General features: G+C 41.7%; 1 protein-coding gene across 1 annotated transcript in view; it reads left to right on the top strand.

Moving 5' to 3' along the window:
* The window catches only part of LOC117511958 (IQ motif and SEC7 domain-containing protein 2-like), a 92,047-nt gene that overhangs the window by 50,230 nt on the left and 25,952 nt on the right, over positions 1-15,865 (top strand). Inside the window, exon 2 of the mRNA XM_034171892.1 lies at positions 10,222-10,393. Within this exon, the coding sequence (XP_034027783.1) occupies positions 10,222-10,393 (172 nt within the window). The remainder of the gene's footprint in view (positions 1-10,221; positions 10,394-15,865) is intronic.

The following is a 15,865-nucleotide window of genomic DNA, read 5'->3' as shown; positions in this document are numbered from 1 at the left end:
AGGTCAGTTTCAGTTTGTACAGGGGTCAAAAGTTAAAGTTGCTCCAATTTTTGAAAAGTGTTGTGCAAATTACTGATTGAGTTAATAGGATTTTAAAAAGGAATAGTTTGCACCATCTGTATGTTTATCATGTTAGAGGGTAACATATGTCACATGTCATAGAATCCAATGGACGTCCACTTTGTTTGACCTTTACTTTGGAGACAAAACATTCAACACCGTCAAAGTATTTGTTGTGAGTATGCTTGTCTGTGTACTTTTAGGTATTATTTTGTGCTGTATGTATTCTGTTAGGCAGCACGGTGGCTTAGTGGTTAGCGCTGTTGCCTCACAGTGAGAAGGTCATGGGTTCTATTCCCACCTGTGGCTTTTTGTGTGGAGTTTGCATGTTCTCCCTGTGTTTATGTGGGTTCTCTCCAGGTGCTCCAGCTTCCTCCCACATCCAAAGACATGCAGGTTAAGTGGATTGGAAACTTTAAATTGTCCATAGGTGTGCTGTGTTTGTTTGTCTGTATGTGGCCCTGCTACAGACTGGCACCCTGTCCAGGGTGAACGCCGCCTCATGCTTGATGACCGTTGGGATAGGCTCCAGCCCCTGGCAACCCTTAATTGGACTAAGCGGTTGAAGATGAGAGTATGTGTGTGTGTATTCTGTTAATATTATTCTTTTCAGTATGTGTTCATTTGTTAGTTATTTTCTGTATAGGTTCTATACTTGTCTGATTCCTGTCTGTGGTCTGGGTCCCCCGTGTTCCACCCCTGCGTCCTCACCAGTCTGTCTCGTTATGTCTTCCTGTTGCAGTCCTTCTCATGTTTGAGTTCCACTTTGCTTTTCTGCTTTACGTCTGGATTTTGGGTTTAGTCCTTATTAGTTCTTATAGTCTTTATGTTCTGACCACCTCCTGCTGTCACTATCTTAGTTCTCTCGGTCTGGCACCTTATTTACTCTGAGTTTTATGTTGTGTTACTTCCCCTATTGGCATTTGTACCCAGCAGCCTAGTAGCGAAGACGATGACAGACGAGCGCGAGTGAGTTTGTAGTCCATCCAACTCAGTTTCCGCCATGACCGCAAACAGGAAGTTCAAACAGAAAGTACACAGGAAGTACACAAGAAGCATGATGGGAGAGACCGAGGTGCATGATGGGAGAACGCCATTACCTGGTTACCGCTGTCGCTGCATTTGTTTGGTGGTTGTCACGCCGGACACCAGCAAAAGGCTGCCTTAGGAATATACGAACGAGCCGCATTACCGCCATAGCTGTATAGCTTTGATCAAAAAAGTAGCTTGGAAAAGAATTTGCCCAACTTTCTTCTTCTTTGCTTTTAATGGCAGTTAACAACCAGCTTATATGGAGCATTATCGCCACCAGCAGGCCTGGAGGAGCTCAGCGCACCTACGGTTCGCGTGGTCTCCTCAAAAATGTCACTGAATTTTGCTTTCTCTCTCTCAGCGCTTTGGCAAAATTCATCCATTCTGTCCAGACTGAACGTCCAAAGTTTTGTTTTGTAAAATGCCAAACAACATGTCTGCAATGTCAAAAATCCCAGTGAAGGCAAAAAGTAAAAAACAAAACCCAAAACGTTTTAACCGTGCCAAGTGTCCTGATGCACAGTGAACTGTTTCATGATCAAAATCCCCAGTGTGATCAAGGATGTGCTGAAAAACATCAAGGAGCTCTGCTCTCTTATCCTGGACACATCAGCCTACTGCTGAAGTTCCACCTCACCTGTGCGGCACACGGCAGCTGTCCTTGGCAAAACTCATCCATTAGTTTAGTGCATTTTGGAGAGCGTGTAAAGAATGCTGACAATCCAACGAGATTTCCAAAAAATATTTTGCATTCTCTGATCTTTGATGTTCCCTGGGACATGAGCTGATTTAAAGTGTGCGCATGGGGAAGTGCGTCTTTTATGCATGCCTGCACTCTGTTTAGCCCCGACGCTATCACAGCTGCTCCATCGTACCATTGAGCCACTAACTTCGCTTTGCAGTCGGAGTTGTCCAGTAAATCTAGATCCTGTGCTCGTTTCTTCTCAGTAACGTCCTCAAATTTGTGAAATTCTTTCACTCCCATTTCAGTCCCATTTCAGTGTGGAGTCCATTTTGATGTATAACTGTGTGTCGTCTGCGTAGCAATGGAATGAAACCTTGTGTTTACGGATGATTTGACCAAGGGGGAGCTTGTAGATGGTAAAAAGGGTTGGACCAAGGACGGACCCTTGTGGCACTCCACAGCTGACAGTATGGGTTTTGGATTTGGATTGTCCGAGTGTAACACATTCTGTCCTGTTCGTGAGATATGAGCGGAACCAGTTGAGAGTTGTGCCAGTGAGTCCTATTTCAGTGTTGAAGTCCTATTTCAGTGTTGAAAAGTTATGTAAAGTTTTGGATCTGTTTAAGGCAGTTCTGTTTGCAGATGATACAAACCTGTTTTGTTCAGGAGAAAATCTGCAATTATTGTCTGATTTAAATATTGGAATGATAAAGTTAAAGAGATGGTTTGATATTAATAAATTATCACTAAATTTGTCTAAAACTAAAATAATGTTATTTGGGAATTACAATAAAGGCATACAAAGTCAGTTAAACATACAAGCGTATCAAAGAAAATAAGTTCTTAGGTGTTATTATTGATGAAAGATTTAATTGGAAAGCTCATATTCAACATATTCAAAAGAAAGTCTCAAACAGTACTGCAGTAATAAATAAAGTAAGGCATGTTCTTGATTGCAAAGCACTTCATAATCTGTATTGTTCATTGGTTGCTCCCTACTTGGCTTACTGTGCTGAAGTTTGGGGCAATAATTATAAAACTACATTGCAACCATTACTCATTCTTCAAAAAAGAGCATTAAGAACAATTCACAATGTAGGTTATCAAGATCACACCAATTCATTGTTTATTAAATCTAAAATATTAAAATTTCACAACATGATTATGTTTAAGAATGTGCCATTAATGTATAAAGTGAAAAATAAGCAACTACCCTTTAGAATTCAAGAATTTTTCAAGGACAGAGAGGGAAAATATAATTTAAGGGGCTTGTATCATTTTAAAATTGCTGGTGCCTGGACAACCAGGAAAGGCATTTGTGTTTCTACTTGTGACCCCAAAAAATGGAATAATATATTTGAGGAACTCAAACGATGTCCAAATATTAACCAATATAAATATCTATATAAAGAAATGGTGTTCTCTGGATATGTATCCGATGAAGTAAGTTGAGTTTTGTGTTTCATGTGTTGACAGACTGCGAATGTATAACTTGAATATACTGAATAGAAACTTGAATATATACTGAGTGGAAACTTAAATATATAGTATAGTGATTGGAAACTTGAATATATTGAATGGAAACTCGAATATATTGAATGAAACTTAAGTATATATTGAATGGAAGCTTGAATGTATTGATTAGAAGCTTGAATACATTTAAATGAACCTTCAGAATATTGAATGGAAACTTGAATATATTGAATGAACTTTGAGAATTCAATGGTATTCAATTTACCATGGTTGGTATCAGATCATCACTGTTACACTGTTACTTACCCTAGTGGTATTTCCATTTTTTTTTCTTTTGGTACTTGTGTGTGTATCTGCATGTACATGTAGGTATGTATGCATGTATATATATATATATATATATATATATACATGCATACATACCTACATGTACATGCAGATACACACACAAGTACCAAAAGAAAAAAAAATGGAATATATATATATATATATGTATATATATATATATATATGTATATATATATATATATATGTATATATATATATATATATATATATATATATATATATATATATATATATATATATATATATATATATATATATGAGGTCTGTTAGAAAATTATCCGCCCTTTTTATTTTTTGCAAAAACCATATGGATTTGAATCACGTGTGATTGCATCAGCCAAGCTTGAACCTTCATGCGCATGCGTGAGTTTTTTCACGCCTGTCGGTTGGGTCATTCGCCTGTGAGCAGGCTTTGTGTGAGCAGTGGTCCACCCCTCTTGTCGGATTTTTATTGCGAATAAATGTCTGAACTATTTGGAGCGTTGCTGCATCAAATCTTTCCAGAAACTGTGAGAGACCTCCAGGTGGACACCATTCGGAAAATTCAGATGGCTTTCAGGGACGATTTTATGGGGATTACACAGATTAAGGACTGATCCAGCCGGTACAAAACCACCTCCGTGTTGGTCTCACAGGATGGCTTTCAGACGGCTTTTCAGTCGTGTGACTATCTGAGAAATTGTGCATGAGCTGGACATGCCAGAACATGTCCTGTGAGGCTTCATCACGGCGTTGCTTTGCGCCATGCGGCTCCACCACGACGCGCGGAATTCCTCCGCTCCTCTTTCATGACAAAAACTCCTGTAACAGTGAAATGTGCCATTCATTTCCACACTGGACGCTGTGTTGATCCGGGACGTCGTCTGACTTCCACAGGAATTGCGGAAGACTTGGACATCTGCACTTTTTCGGCACATTGAGACAAGACGTGCAGAGGAATTCCGCGCGTCGCGGTGGAGCCGCATGGCGCAAAGCAACGCCGTGATGAAGCCTCACAGGACATGTTGTGGCATGTCCAGCTCATGCACAATTTCTCGGATAGTTACACGACTGAAAAGCCGTCTGAAAGCCATCTGAAAACCGTCCTGTGAGACCAACACGGAGGTGGTTTTGTGCCGCGCCATGAGCGGCACGATGGCGCATCTCTCCACTCCTCTTTCCATGAAAAAAACTCCTGTAACAGTGGAATGTGCCGAAAAAGTCTTGATGTCCATGTCTTCTGCCATTTTTGTGGAAGTCAGACGACATCCCAGATCAACAAAGCCTTCACGTTGGAAATGATCTGGTTGTTTCAGCAGGGTGTCAGCCTGTCGATCGGCGCTCGGAGTGCACCGTGCTCTCAGCCGCTGTGGGCGGTCTTTAAACCGGCTGGAGCACTGCTTAATCTGTGTAATCCCCATAAAATCGTCCCTGAAAGCCATCTGAATTTTCCGAATGGTGTCCACCTGGAGGTCTCTCACAGAAAAATTTGATGCAGCAAAGCTCCAAATCGTTCAGACATTTATTCGCAATAAAAATCCGACGAGAGGGGTGGACCACTCCTCACACAAAGCCTGCTCACAGGCGAATGACGCAACCGACAGGCGTGAAAAAACTCACGCATGCGCACGAAGGTTCAAGCTTGGCTGATGCAATCACACGTGATTCAAATCCATATGGTTTTTGAAAAAAATAAAAAGGTCCGATACTTTTCTAACAGACCTCGTATGTCAGGAGAATAAATAGATTTTGTGTAAACACCACTTTTTTAATTAAATCATCAACCCCTGAAGAAAATTATTAAAATAATATTGCCCAATTGAATATTCAATTTTTACAGTATTTCAGTCAAACAACTTCAATATTTTTCGATAGAGAAAAACGCTGCTCAGTCAAAGGCTTTGCCTTCATTATGTTTGTATGTATATGTCGGAGACATGAATGAGCGAAGCTCTTCAGCATCTCACCATGCCATTTAAGTCAGACTTTTCCTTTGAGCAAATGTTTCAGGGGAGCATTAGCATGGCTAAAACCTTTCAGCTTCTGGGGGAGGGGGGTTCTCCCCCAGACCCCCAACTTTTTAAGTATTTTTTTTTTTTACTTTCAGCTTCTGGGGGGGCTCTTAAACCCCTCTTAAACCCCTGCCACTTTAACCATTTTTTAAAATGTAGATGTAAATTCATATTCAAAGTTTTCAACTAGCTGACAGTAGGGCTGTACAATATGGCCAAATTATATATCATATATACAAAGCGCAGCAACAGTGAAAATTAAACATTTTTAAACAACACAGTAATACTACACTCATTTTGCACTCATCAGAGGTTAGGATACATTGCCCTCCAAAAGTATTGGAACACTTGGAATTTCACATATTTTAATTTGTTTATGCCATTTCAAACACAAGAAATACAAGAAATACAAAAAAATATAAAGAATAAAAATTTCTAAAATTATTTTCCTCAAACTCAAACTGAAAGCAAATCACTAAAATCAAATCAAATCAAATCAATTTTATTTATATAGCGCCAAATCACAACAAACAGTTGCCCCAAGGCACTTTATATTGTAAGGCAAAGCCATATAGTAATTACGGAAAAACTCCAACGGTCAAAACGACCCCCTGTGAGCAAGCACTTGGTGACAGTTGGAAAGAAAAACTCCCTTTTAACAGGAAGGAACCTCCAGCAGAACCAGGCTCAGGGAGGGGCAGTCTTCTGCCTGGACTGGTTGGGGCTGAGGGGAGAGAATCAGGAAAAAGACATGCTGTGGAGGGGAGCAGAGATCAATCACTAATGATTAAATGCAGAGTGGTGCATACAGAGCAAAAAAAGGTGAATAAAAAGAAACACTCAGTGCATCATGGGAACCCCCCAGCAGTCTAAGTCTATAGCAGCATAACTAAGGGATGGTTCAGGGTCACCTGATCCAGCCCTAACTATAAGCTTTAGCAAAAAGGAAAGTTTTAAGCCTAATCTTAAAAGTAGAGAGGGTGTCTGTCTCCCTGATCTGAATTGGGAGCTGGTTCCACAGGGGAGGAGCCTGAAAGCTGAAGGCTCTGCCTCCCATTCTACTCTTACAAACCCTAGGAACTACAAGTAAGCCTTGATGGTTTGGAGGAAGTAACTAATGAAAATAACTCAGACAGGACAATCAGAGAGAAAGAGTCTAACCAAATACCGGCATCACTGAAAGCAGCCAAAGATAACGATATGTCTTTGGGATGGTTATGAGTAATTTTTTCTCTAATAGTTAAAATTTTATTAGCAAAGAAAGTCATGAAGTCATTACTAGTTAAAGTTAATGGAATACTCGGCTCAATAGAGGTCTGACTCTTTGTCAGCCTGGCTACAGTGCTGAAAAGAAACCTGGGATTGTTGTAAAACTTGATAAAACTTGTAAATGATAATCAGTTTTATTGACAGTTTTCAGGACGGAAATATGAACATTTCCAAGTCACTGAATATGTCTTGGACTACATTTACATCAATTATGAAGAAATACAAATGTTTCTTTCACCAAAACATCATATCTAGACTTGCATCTCAGATGTACCTCCTGGCAAATTACAGCTGAACTGTCGGGTCTTCATTTTAAGAAAATCCTCCTCTACACCATTTCATCAGGAAGCTGGATTTTATATTTTTAATTAACTTATATCAAGTTGTAGAGATTTGCTTTCACTTTGAGTTTAACCCTCTTGGGTTACCAAGACCAAGCTTTACTAAATTATAAATACCTTTTCAATTATATGATATAGAAACTTACTTTTTTTGCTGAAAAGTTAACTCCATGGACTTTCAAGCCAGCCAGGTTTGAAATCAGCTCTGTCGTCAGCTGCTTGGACCCCAGAGGTGGAAGGCGTTTGTTGAAAATGGTTTCTGGTAGCTTTTCAAAAGTTTGTGGGAGCCAGATTAAAAGTCTTTGTGAATTTAGAAAAAAGATCAAACTTTACAAGCGTTGAAAAAAATAGCTGACAGAAAAGGAGAGTCGCTTTTCTGTAAATTCACTATTATTTTGAAAAGTTCCGCTCGGACGTTCTCTTAAAACTTCAAAAGACTTGACACACTTTAAAAGTGTCAGGCTACTACTTTGTTAAATTATCAGAGACTAGCAGCGAATGAATGGAGCCACGTGGTAGCTTTTGCTTAGCTTAGCTTAGCATGGGGCCTTGTTGCCTCTAAAATAAAATGTAAGCATTTAAGAGAAGAGGGAAGGCAGTCACTCCAAGAGAGTAAAGATGCGAAGAGGCAAGAGAGACTGAAGAGAGCTCTGTTCTAACTTTAAAAGGGGGACTTACGTCACCAAACCACTGAGCATTTAGGGTGTGTAATCCCACAGAAAACTTCATGTGTCAGAGAGGCAGACAGAAATGATTCAGTTATTTAAACACATTAACTATTTTGGTATACTATTGTTCTAAGACACTCAAATGGATACACATTATTAATAGTCACTTAAACACATCCTTTGGATAAACAGAATACTTCACCATCAGCATATTGATAATGCAGAAAGATCACACTTAAACACACATCAGTTACAAGGAACACATGTCAATAAAATGGAATGATTATATGCAAAGCATTTTGTTTGATTAATCAATACAAACAACAGATGTTTTATATATGAATAAGATCATACTGATGCATTTTTTTTATTTTAAGCAAAGGTCTTTTAATTAGACCTAAAGATAAAAGCTGGTTGTCAAGACTCAGAGTTTATGGCCACGTGTTATCATGGAGGAAGGTCCTCTGGCAGTTGTGGAGAGGTTCTGGCCTTGGTGTGAAGTCATACATTTTGTGTTCTCCTGGCCTGGAGAAGCTCAGATTCTGATGTGAAGCCATTATAATGTCATGTAATTCATATTGACCAAAATTTAACCTTTAAAAAGGCAAGGGTTCCCTTTGAAGAACTTTGAGTTACAGTTTTGTTTTGCTGTGAAGCACAGTGTTGGCCCATGGGGGGATGTCTCCATCTTATCTCTAGTCACCAAATGATTTAAGAATTTCCCAACTGAGAGTGGAAACGCTGTCTCTGTCTGCAGTTCAAAACTCAGGTTATTGTTGAGACAGCATTAATGTATTTATTTAATTAGGGCGAATCGAGGCCATGGGCTACACATTTGACATTGCACTTCTTTAATCTGGCTGGCTGTCTGTGGAACTCTGAGCCTCGATGTCACGGTTCCTGTGTTGTTTCTAAGATGCTGATAACAGCTTGGATGAGTTCTTTTTTTATGCCTTGAAATCCCCTCAAAATATCACATTCACAGACCTTATATACTGCAGTTATATGCAATTCAATTTAAAAATGTCAAACTTGGTACACCTGTCCTGTATGTTTCCTGACCCCAGGCCCCTCCTTTCAAGAGCAATTTCATGAACAAGCCACAAAAACAAAACTAACTATGTCTGTAACATCAAATTTTCAACAGAATATTATTCCGATACTCTTTGAAAGACAAACTTTAATTTTCACCTTTTTTATCACAAACGTGCATAGAAATAAACCCTGTATTTTTTCCCACATCTCAAATAAATCTGTGGTTTAGATTCTGGATCGACGCTCGTCAGCTATTTTGAATTGCAGCTTGTTTGGTTTTCAGAGCTAAAGTTCAAATCCATTTCATTTTTGTTTTCATTTCTCTTAAAATATCTCTCCTCAGCCTTCAGGACTCGTGGTGCGTGGGGGGGAGGGGTCTGATTAAAGGGCGTAGTTCACATCACGCTAACTTTATGTGCGTTTGTTTGGTTCTGTTTTGATACACAGGCGTCTCCACAGTTCACCTGAAATGACGGACGGCCTCCTTTTCACTGCAGCTTGATTGACAGATTCAGAGAAATTACTGTGTCTAAACTCAGTCTGAGAGATGAGCTCAGGACCATCTGTGCGGACTGGTGACGGGGAGCAGCCTCAGGGTTTCTCCGCCATGTGGCGTCTCTTTGCCGCCTGCTCTCTCTCTCTCTCTCTCTCTCTCTCTGATCAAGTCAGATTGGAATGTGTAGTTCCCATGTCACTGTTTATGCAGAGCGCTGTGGGGCAATGAAGCAGGAGGTTGCTGGTTGCAATCCCTGGAACAATTGCTGCAAAGACTGTTAAATAAATATCATTGACAGCTGGTAGAAACATTTAAATTGCAAGACAAGCTGAAATTTCTGTGAGACATTCAGGAAGGTAATTGATTTTAGACCAGGGTCATGAGCCTTCTCCTGGAGAGCACCTGTCCCACATTTTCCAGCTCACCCTGTTTTACTCACTGCTAATGAACAAAGAGATGTGTTCAGCCAATCAAAGGCAAGGAAACACCAGACATGCCTGATCAGCTGCACTTGCTGCAGCACAGGAGACCTCCAGGAGCAGGGCTGGCAAGTGTGGACTTTGGCACAAGCAATGTCAAGTAGACATTGGACAGATTTTTGAGATGCTCGTGCTTCTGTGTGGAGGACAACACATTTTTTAGTGGGCTGGATGCTGTGACACACAGATCTGAGACCCCCCCCCCCCCCACCCCAAAAAAAGCAAATCATGAAATACAGATTGCATCTTGTTCTTGAGTCAGAGCACTGAGTCTTTGCTTGCATGTTTGGGGTTCAATGGATGAAAACATGAAGGTTATTAAACTCTTTCTTTCTGTCTCTCAGTGTGGACGGAGAATCTCACTGTCCAGAGGGGCTCACGTTCTCTGATTCATCTTTTGGCCACCTTCCTTCATCTTTGCATCACTATAGCAACAGCCATCTCTCCAGCCCCTGTGATGTCTACAGCTCTGCCACCACCAGAGGGTCCTCTGGAGCCTCACAAACACACACACAGGTATTTCAACAACTCAGAGCGACTCAACAGAACATAAGGCTGTTGGAGAAAATCTGCAGCAGGTCAAAGTGATGGTCATGTAAAGGGTTAACCAAGCTTTCACTCCTCACAGGTCACGACATCAGCAACACCACACAACTGCCATTGTCTTGTCTTTTTTTGTTTTTTTGGAGAGTCAAGAAGTGCAAAAACACATCCAAGTGATGCTGTGAAAGCTGGGACAGTGGTATGTTTACCACTGTGTTACATCACCTTTCCTTCTAACAACACTCAATAAGCATTTGGGAACTGAGGACACTAATTGTGAGTGTCATGACTGGGTATAAAAGGAGCATCCCCAGAGGTCTCAAGCAAAGATGGGGTGAGGATCACCACTTTGTGAACAACTGTGTGAAAAAATATTCCAACATTTTAAGAACAATGTATCTCAATGTTCATTTGCAGGGAATTTAGGGATTCCATCATCGACAGTCCAAAATATAATCAGAAGATTCAGATAATCTGGAGAACTTTCTACACATAAGCGGCAAGGCTGAAAACCAACATTGAATGGCTGTGACCTTCGATCCCTCAGGCGGCACTGCATTAAAACCTGCCATTATTATGTAAAGGATCTTACCGCATGGGCTCAGGAATACGAGGTCTGTGAGAAAAGTATCCGACCTTTTTATTTTATGCAAAAAATATATGGATTTGATTCATATGTTTATACGTCAGCCAAGCTTGAACCTTTGTGCGCATGCGTGAGTTTTTTCATGCCTATCGGTTGCGTCATTCGCCTGTGGGCAGGCTTTGAGTGAGCACTGGTCCACCCCTCTCGTCGTTTTTTCATTGCGAGGAAATGGCGGAATGATTTGGGCTTTGTTCCATCAGAATTTTTTCAGAAACTGTTAGAGACAGGCAGCTGGAAACCATTCGGAAAATTCACATGGCTTTCGGTGAAAATCTTATGGGCTTCACAGAGATTAAGGAGTGTTACTACCGCTTTAAGGACGGCCCACAATGGCGCACGGCACCACGCTCCGAGCCGCGATCGACAGGCAGAAACCACCATTTCATTTCTAAACGGATGGCTGTGTTGATCCGGGACCGTCGTGTGCAATTTCTCTGGTTATCACAAGAGCTGGACATCAGCCATTTTCCGGCAGATTTCACTTTTAACAAGAGATTTTGTCATGGAAAGCCGCGCGGAGGCTTCGCGCATCACGACGGAGCCGCTGACGGAGCGAGACAAAGAACGCCCTCCGTTTTGGAGTGTTAGAGGACAAGTTGGGACATGCCCAGCTCTCCACAATTTCTCTTATACTCACTCGACTGGTAAGCCACTGAAAGCCGAGATAGGCATGTCCCAACTTGTCCTCTGACACTCCAAAACGGAGGTGTTCTTTGTCTCGCTCCATCAGCTGCTCCGTCATGACGCGTGAAGCCTCCGTGCGGCTTTCCATGACAAAATCTCTTGTTAAAAGTGAAATCTGCTGGAAAATGGCTGATGTCCAGCTCTTGTGATAACCAGAGAAATTGCACACGACGGTCCCGGATCGACACAGCCATCCGTTTAGAAATGATCTGGTGGTTTCTGCCTGTCGATCGCGGCTCGGAGCACGGCGTGCCGTGCGCCATTGTGGGCCCTCCTTAAAGCGGTAGTAACACTCGTTAATCTCTGTGAAGCCCATAAAATTTTCACTGAAAGCCATGTGAATTTTCCGAATGGTTTCCAGCTGCCAGTCTCTAACATTTTCTGAAAAAATTCTGATGGAACAAAGCCCAAATCATTCCGCCGTTTCCTCGCAATGAAAAAACAACGAGAGGGGTGGACCAGTGCTCACTCAAAGCCTGCCCACAGGCGAATGACGCAACCAACAGGTGTGAAAAAACCCACGCATGCGCACGAAGGTTCAAGCTTGGCTGACGTAAAAACATATGAATCAAATCCATATATTTTTTACATAAAATAAAAAGGTCGGATACTTTTCTCACAGACCCCGTATTTCAGAAAACCATTGTCAGTTAACACAGTTCATCACTACATCTACAAGTGCAAGTTATAACTCTACCATGCAAAGTGAAAGCCATACATCAACAACATCCAGAAATGCCGCCACCTTCTCTGGGCCCGAGCTCATTTGAAATGGACGGATGCAAAGTGAAAAAGTGTGCTGTGATCTGATGAGTCCACGTTTCAGATTGTTTTTGGAAATCATGAACATCATGTCCTCTGGACAAAAGAGGAAAAAGACCATCCAGATTGTTACCAGCGCAAAGTCCAAAAGCCAGCATCTGTTATTGTATGGGGGTGTGTTAGGGCCCATGGCATGGGCAACTTACACATCTGTGATGGCACCATCAATGCTGAAAGGTACATCCAGGTTTTGGAGCAACACATGCTGCCATCCAAGCGATGTCTTTTTCAGGGACGTCCCTGCTTATCAAGCCACATTCTGCACGTGTTACAACAGGGTGGCTTCGTAGTAAAAGAGTGCAGGTACTAGACTGGCCTGCCTGCAGTCCAGACCTGTCGCCCATTGAAAATGTGTGGCGCATTATGAAGCACAAAATACAACAACAGAGACCCCGGACTGTTGAACAACTGAAGTCGTACATCAAGCAAGAATGGGAAAGAATTCCACCTACAAACTTTCAACAATTAGTGTCCTCAGTTCCCAAATGCTTATTGAGTGTTGTTAGAAGGAAAGGTGATGTAACACAGTGGTAAACATACCACCGTCCCAGCTTTTTTGAAATGTGCTGCAGGCATCCATTTCAAAATGAGAAAATATTTGCACAAAAACAGTAAAGTTTATCAATTTGAACATTAAATATATTGTCTTTGTGGTGTATTCACTTGAATATAGGTTGAAGAGGATTTGCAAATCGTATTCTTTTTTTTTTTGTTTTTTTTTACGTTTTACACAATGTCCCAAATGCATTGGAATTGGGGTTGTAACTGAATAAAGAAAACAGTTTATCATCCCTGCCCACATGCCAAAATCTACCCGCATCAGTTTTATTTGTTTTATTTTTGGCAAATTTCATTGACAGCAGTACAGCTGATGCTTTGGCCAAAGTTTACCAAGCCAACAAATCAAAACACCCGCTGCAACAAATGGCAAATTCGGGGGAATTTGCCATTTGTTGCCATTGACAGCCACTCCTTCAGATGCGTCTCTCACACACAGTATACATGTTTATCACGCAACTAGCATGCAGCACACTGAATGTATTCAACATGGAAACAAACTGATAAATTTCCTCATGATATGAATGACATGAGCAAAACAAGAGTGTGTCTATGTATATATTTCTCTCATCTTCAACCATTTACTCCAATTAAAGGTCACTAGGGGCTGGAGCCTCATACCGCAGTCATAGGGTGTGAAGTGGGGTTCACCCTGGACAGGATGACAGTATGTCGCAGGGCGACATATAGACAAACATTCACACTGATGGACAAGTTAAAGTTTCCATTTCACCTAACCTGCATGTCTTTGGATGAGGGAGGACAAGGGTGGGCACCAGGCCGGCAGAATTTGTATACTGTTTTACATAAAACTATGCATTTTAATGATATTTGTAAATAGAAAAATATGACAGTTACTTAGTAGGGGATCCTCATCTGAATACACACACATACGTAGTATTTCCTACAATGTAATAGCATCATCATCACCCTTTCAGGTGGCCTCTCACATTTTATATTACTTCAAGGTCTTGGAGTCCAAGACAAATTTCCCGGAAGGGACAATAATGTGTATCGTATCGTATCGTATCGTAAGGTGTTTTCAGTGATTTGACCAAAAATAAATGGAAATGTGATTTTACTCCCAATACTCCACTACTCACTGTCTCCCTCTTGCAGGCCTAATTTATCTCCAAAACTGTAGACTCACAGGTGATGCCATTAGAATTGTGGTGAAATGTGTAAGGCTACATGGTTGCTGCCATATAATCTTCTGATGTAAACATTTCTTTGATTGGCTTGAGAGCAATCACCCAGTCTGCCTGCACTAAAAATGTTCTCTACTGTAAAGCAGGGGCATGAGAGTCCCAAATATTATATTTCAGTGAAAGATTATTTTTAAACCATTTAATCATTTTTATTTCAGAACAATTTTTTTATACTTTGTTTTTCTCCATAATAATCAACTTATTCAACATACAGCTGCTCACCTCCTTCCTCAGGGGTATTTGGGCTTGTTCAGGTGGGGACAGACTCCCCCAAAAATGTGCCACATAATAAAAGCAATTGTCAGAGTTTGGACTCTTTGGGTATGTGTTCTGTTTTATTCTTATTTTGTTAGTGATCTGTTCTCTGGCTCTGTCTTTCTGCTTGGGTTTTCTCTGTCCTGCTCTTTCTTGTCTCTATCTCTGGGTCCTTGGTGCTGGGCGTTTCTCTCTATCTGGCCACACCCCGGTTCTGGAAGTTTCACCACACACCTGTTGATGATTTGCTACTCATCATCTGGGTGCTTTATGAACCTCACAGTGTGTCCTTGTCCTTGACCACGCCTTTGCCTGATGTTTTTGATACTGTTGCTCTGTTTGGACTGCCTCTCTGTGTACTGATCCCAGTTTGTCAACCCAGTAAACATTTCATCTCTACTGAGCTGCTGTGCTACATCTTGCAATTGTGCCCAGTCTGTCTTGCTTGTCAAACCTGATAGGTCAACCATGGACTCAGCAGATGCAGACCCCTTCCAGCGGGCAGTATGCCAGGAGCTAGCTCAACAGGAGGACCAGCTTGGCACTCTAAACTCCGGAATCAGTGAGATCACAAAATGGCAAGACACCTTTATGGCCTCTGAGCGGTCAGATGGAGCAACTACTCAACGTCATGAAACATCAGGCTACAACTAGCACAACTCCCACTGCCACACCACTTCTGGGATCGTCAGCTGTCCCGCTCGCTGATGAGGCTGAAGCAAGGCAGTCGCTGGGTGGCCGATTACACCACAGACTTCCGCATTTTGGCCACGAAGAGTGAGTTGAATCCCGCAGTACTTCAGGATGTGTTCTTCCAGGGCTTGAACAACAGCATCCAGAGCCAGCTCATAGCAGTGTACTTGCCCGAGGACCTGGATGAACTGATTGCTCTGGCAATCTGCACCGTTCGCCGCCTGCCTGACAGCACTCGCTGAGACAGCCCTCGGCGAGACAGCCACCATCCTGCTCCAGTTGTCTCCGCAACCGACCGGTCAACACGCCATTTCTCCCAGACCAGTCGGGGCATTTTGCTTGGTGCCACTCTCTATGGAGGACGTCAAAGATTAATTTACATTTGGTTTTATCATAGGAGGGCTCTTATTTATTGTTTTATGTGCTGCCCCGACTTACCGGAGAATTGGCAAGACAGCTGCAACCAGAACCACGACCCCTCATCTCTCAGTCATGATTAATGAGTTGGCAAGGTGATACATTCTCAGACTGTGTTAACCCTTGAACTCAGACACAAGTTGAATAACATCTCAGAGCAAA

This window comes from Thalassophryne amazonica, chromosome 6 (assembly GCF_902500255.1).
Source record: "Thalassophryne amazonica chromosome 6, fThaAma1.1, whole genome shotgun sequence".
In the NCBI taxonomy this organism is placed as follows: domain Eukaryota; kingdom Metazoa; phylum Chordata; class Actinopteri; order Batrachoidiformes; family Batrachoididae; genus Thalassophryne; species Thalassophryne amazonica.
This window is presented reverse-complemented; position numbering and strand designations above follow the sequence as displayed.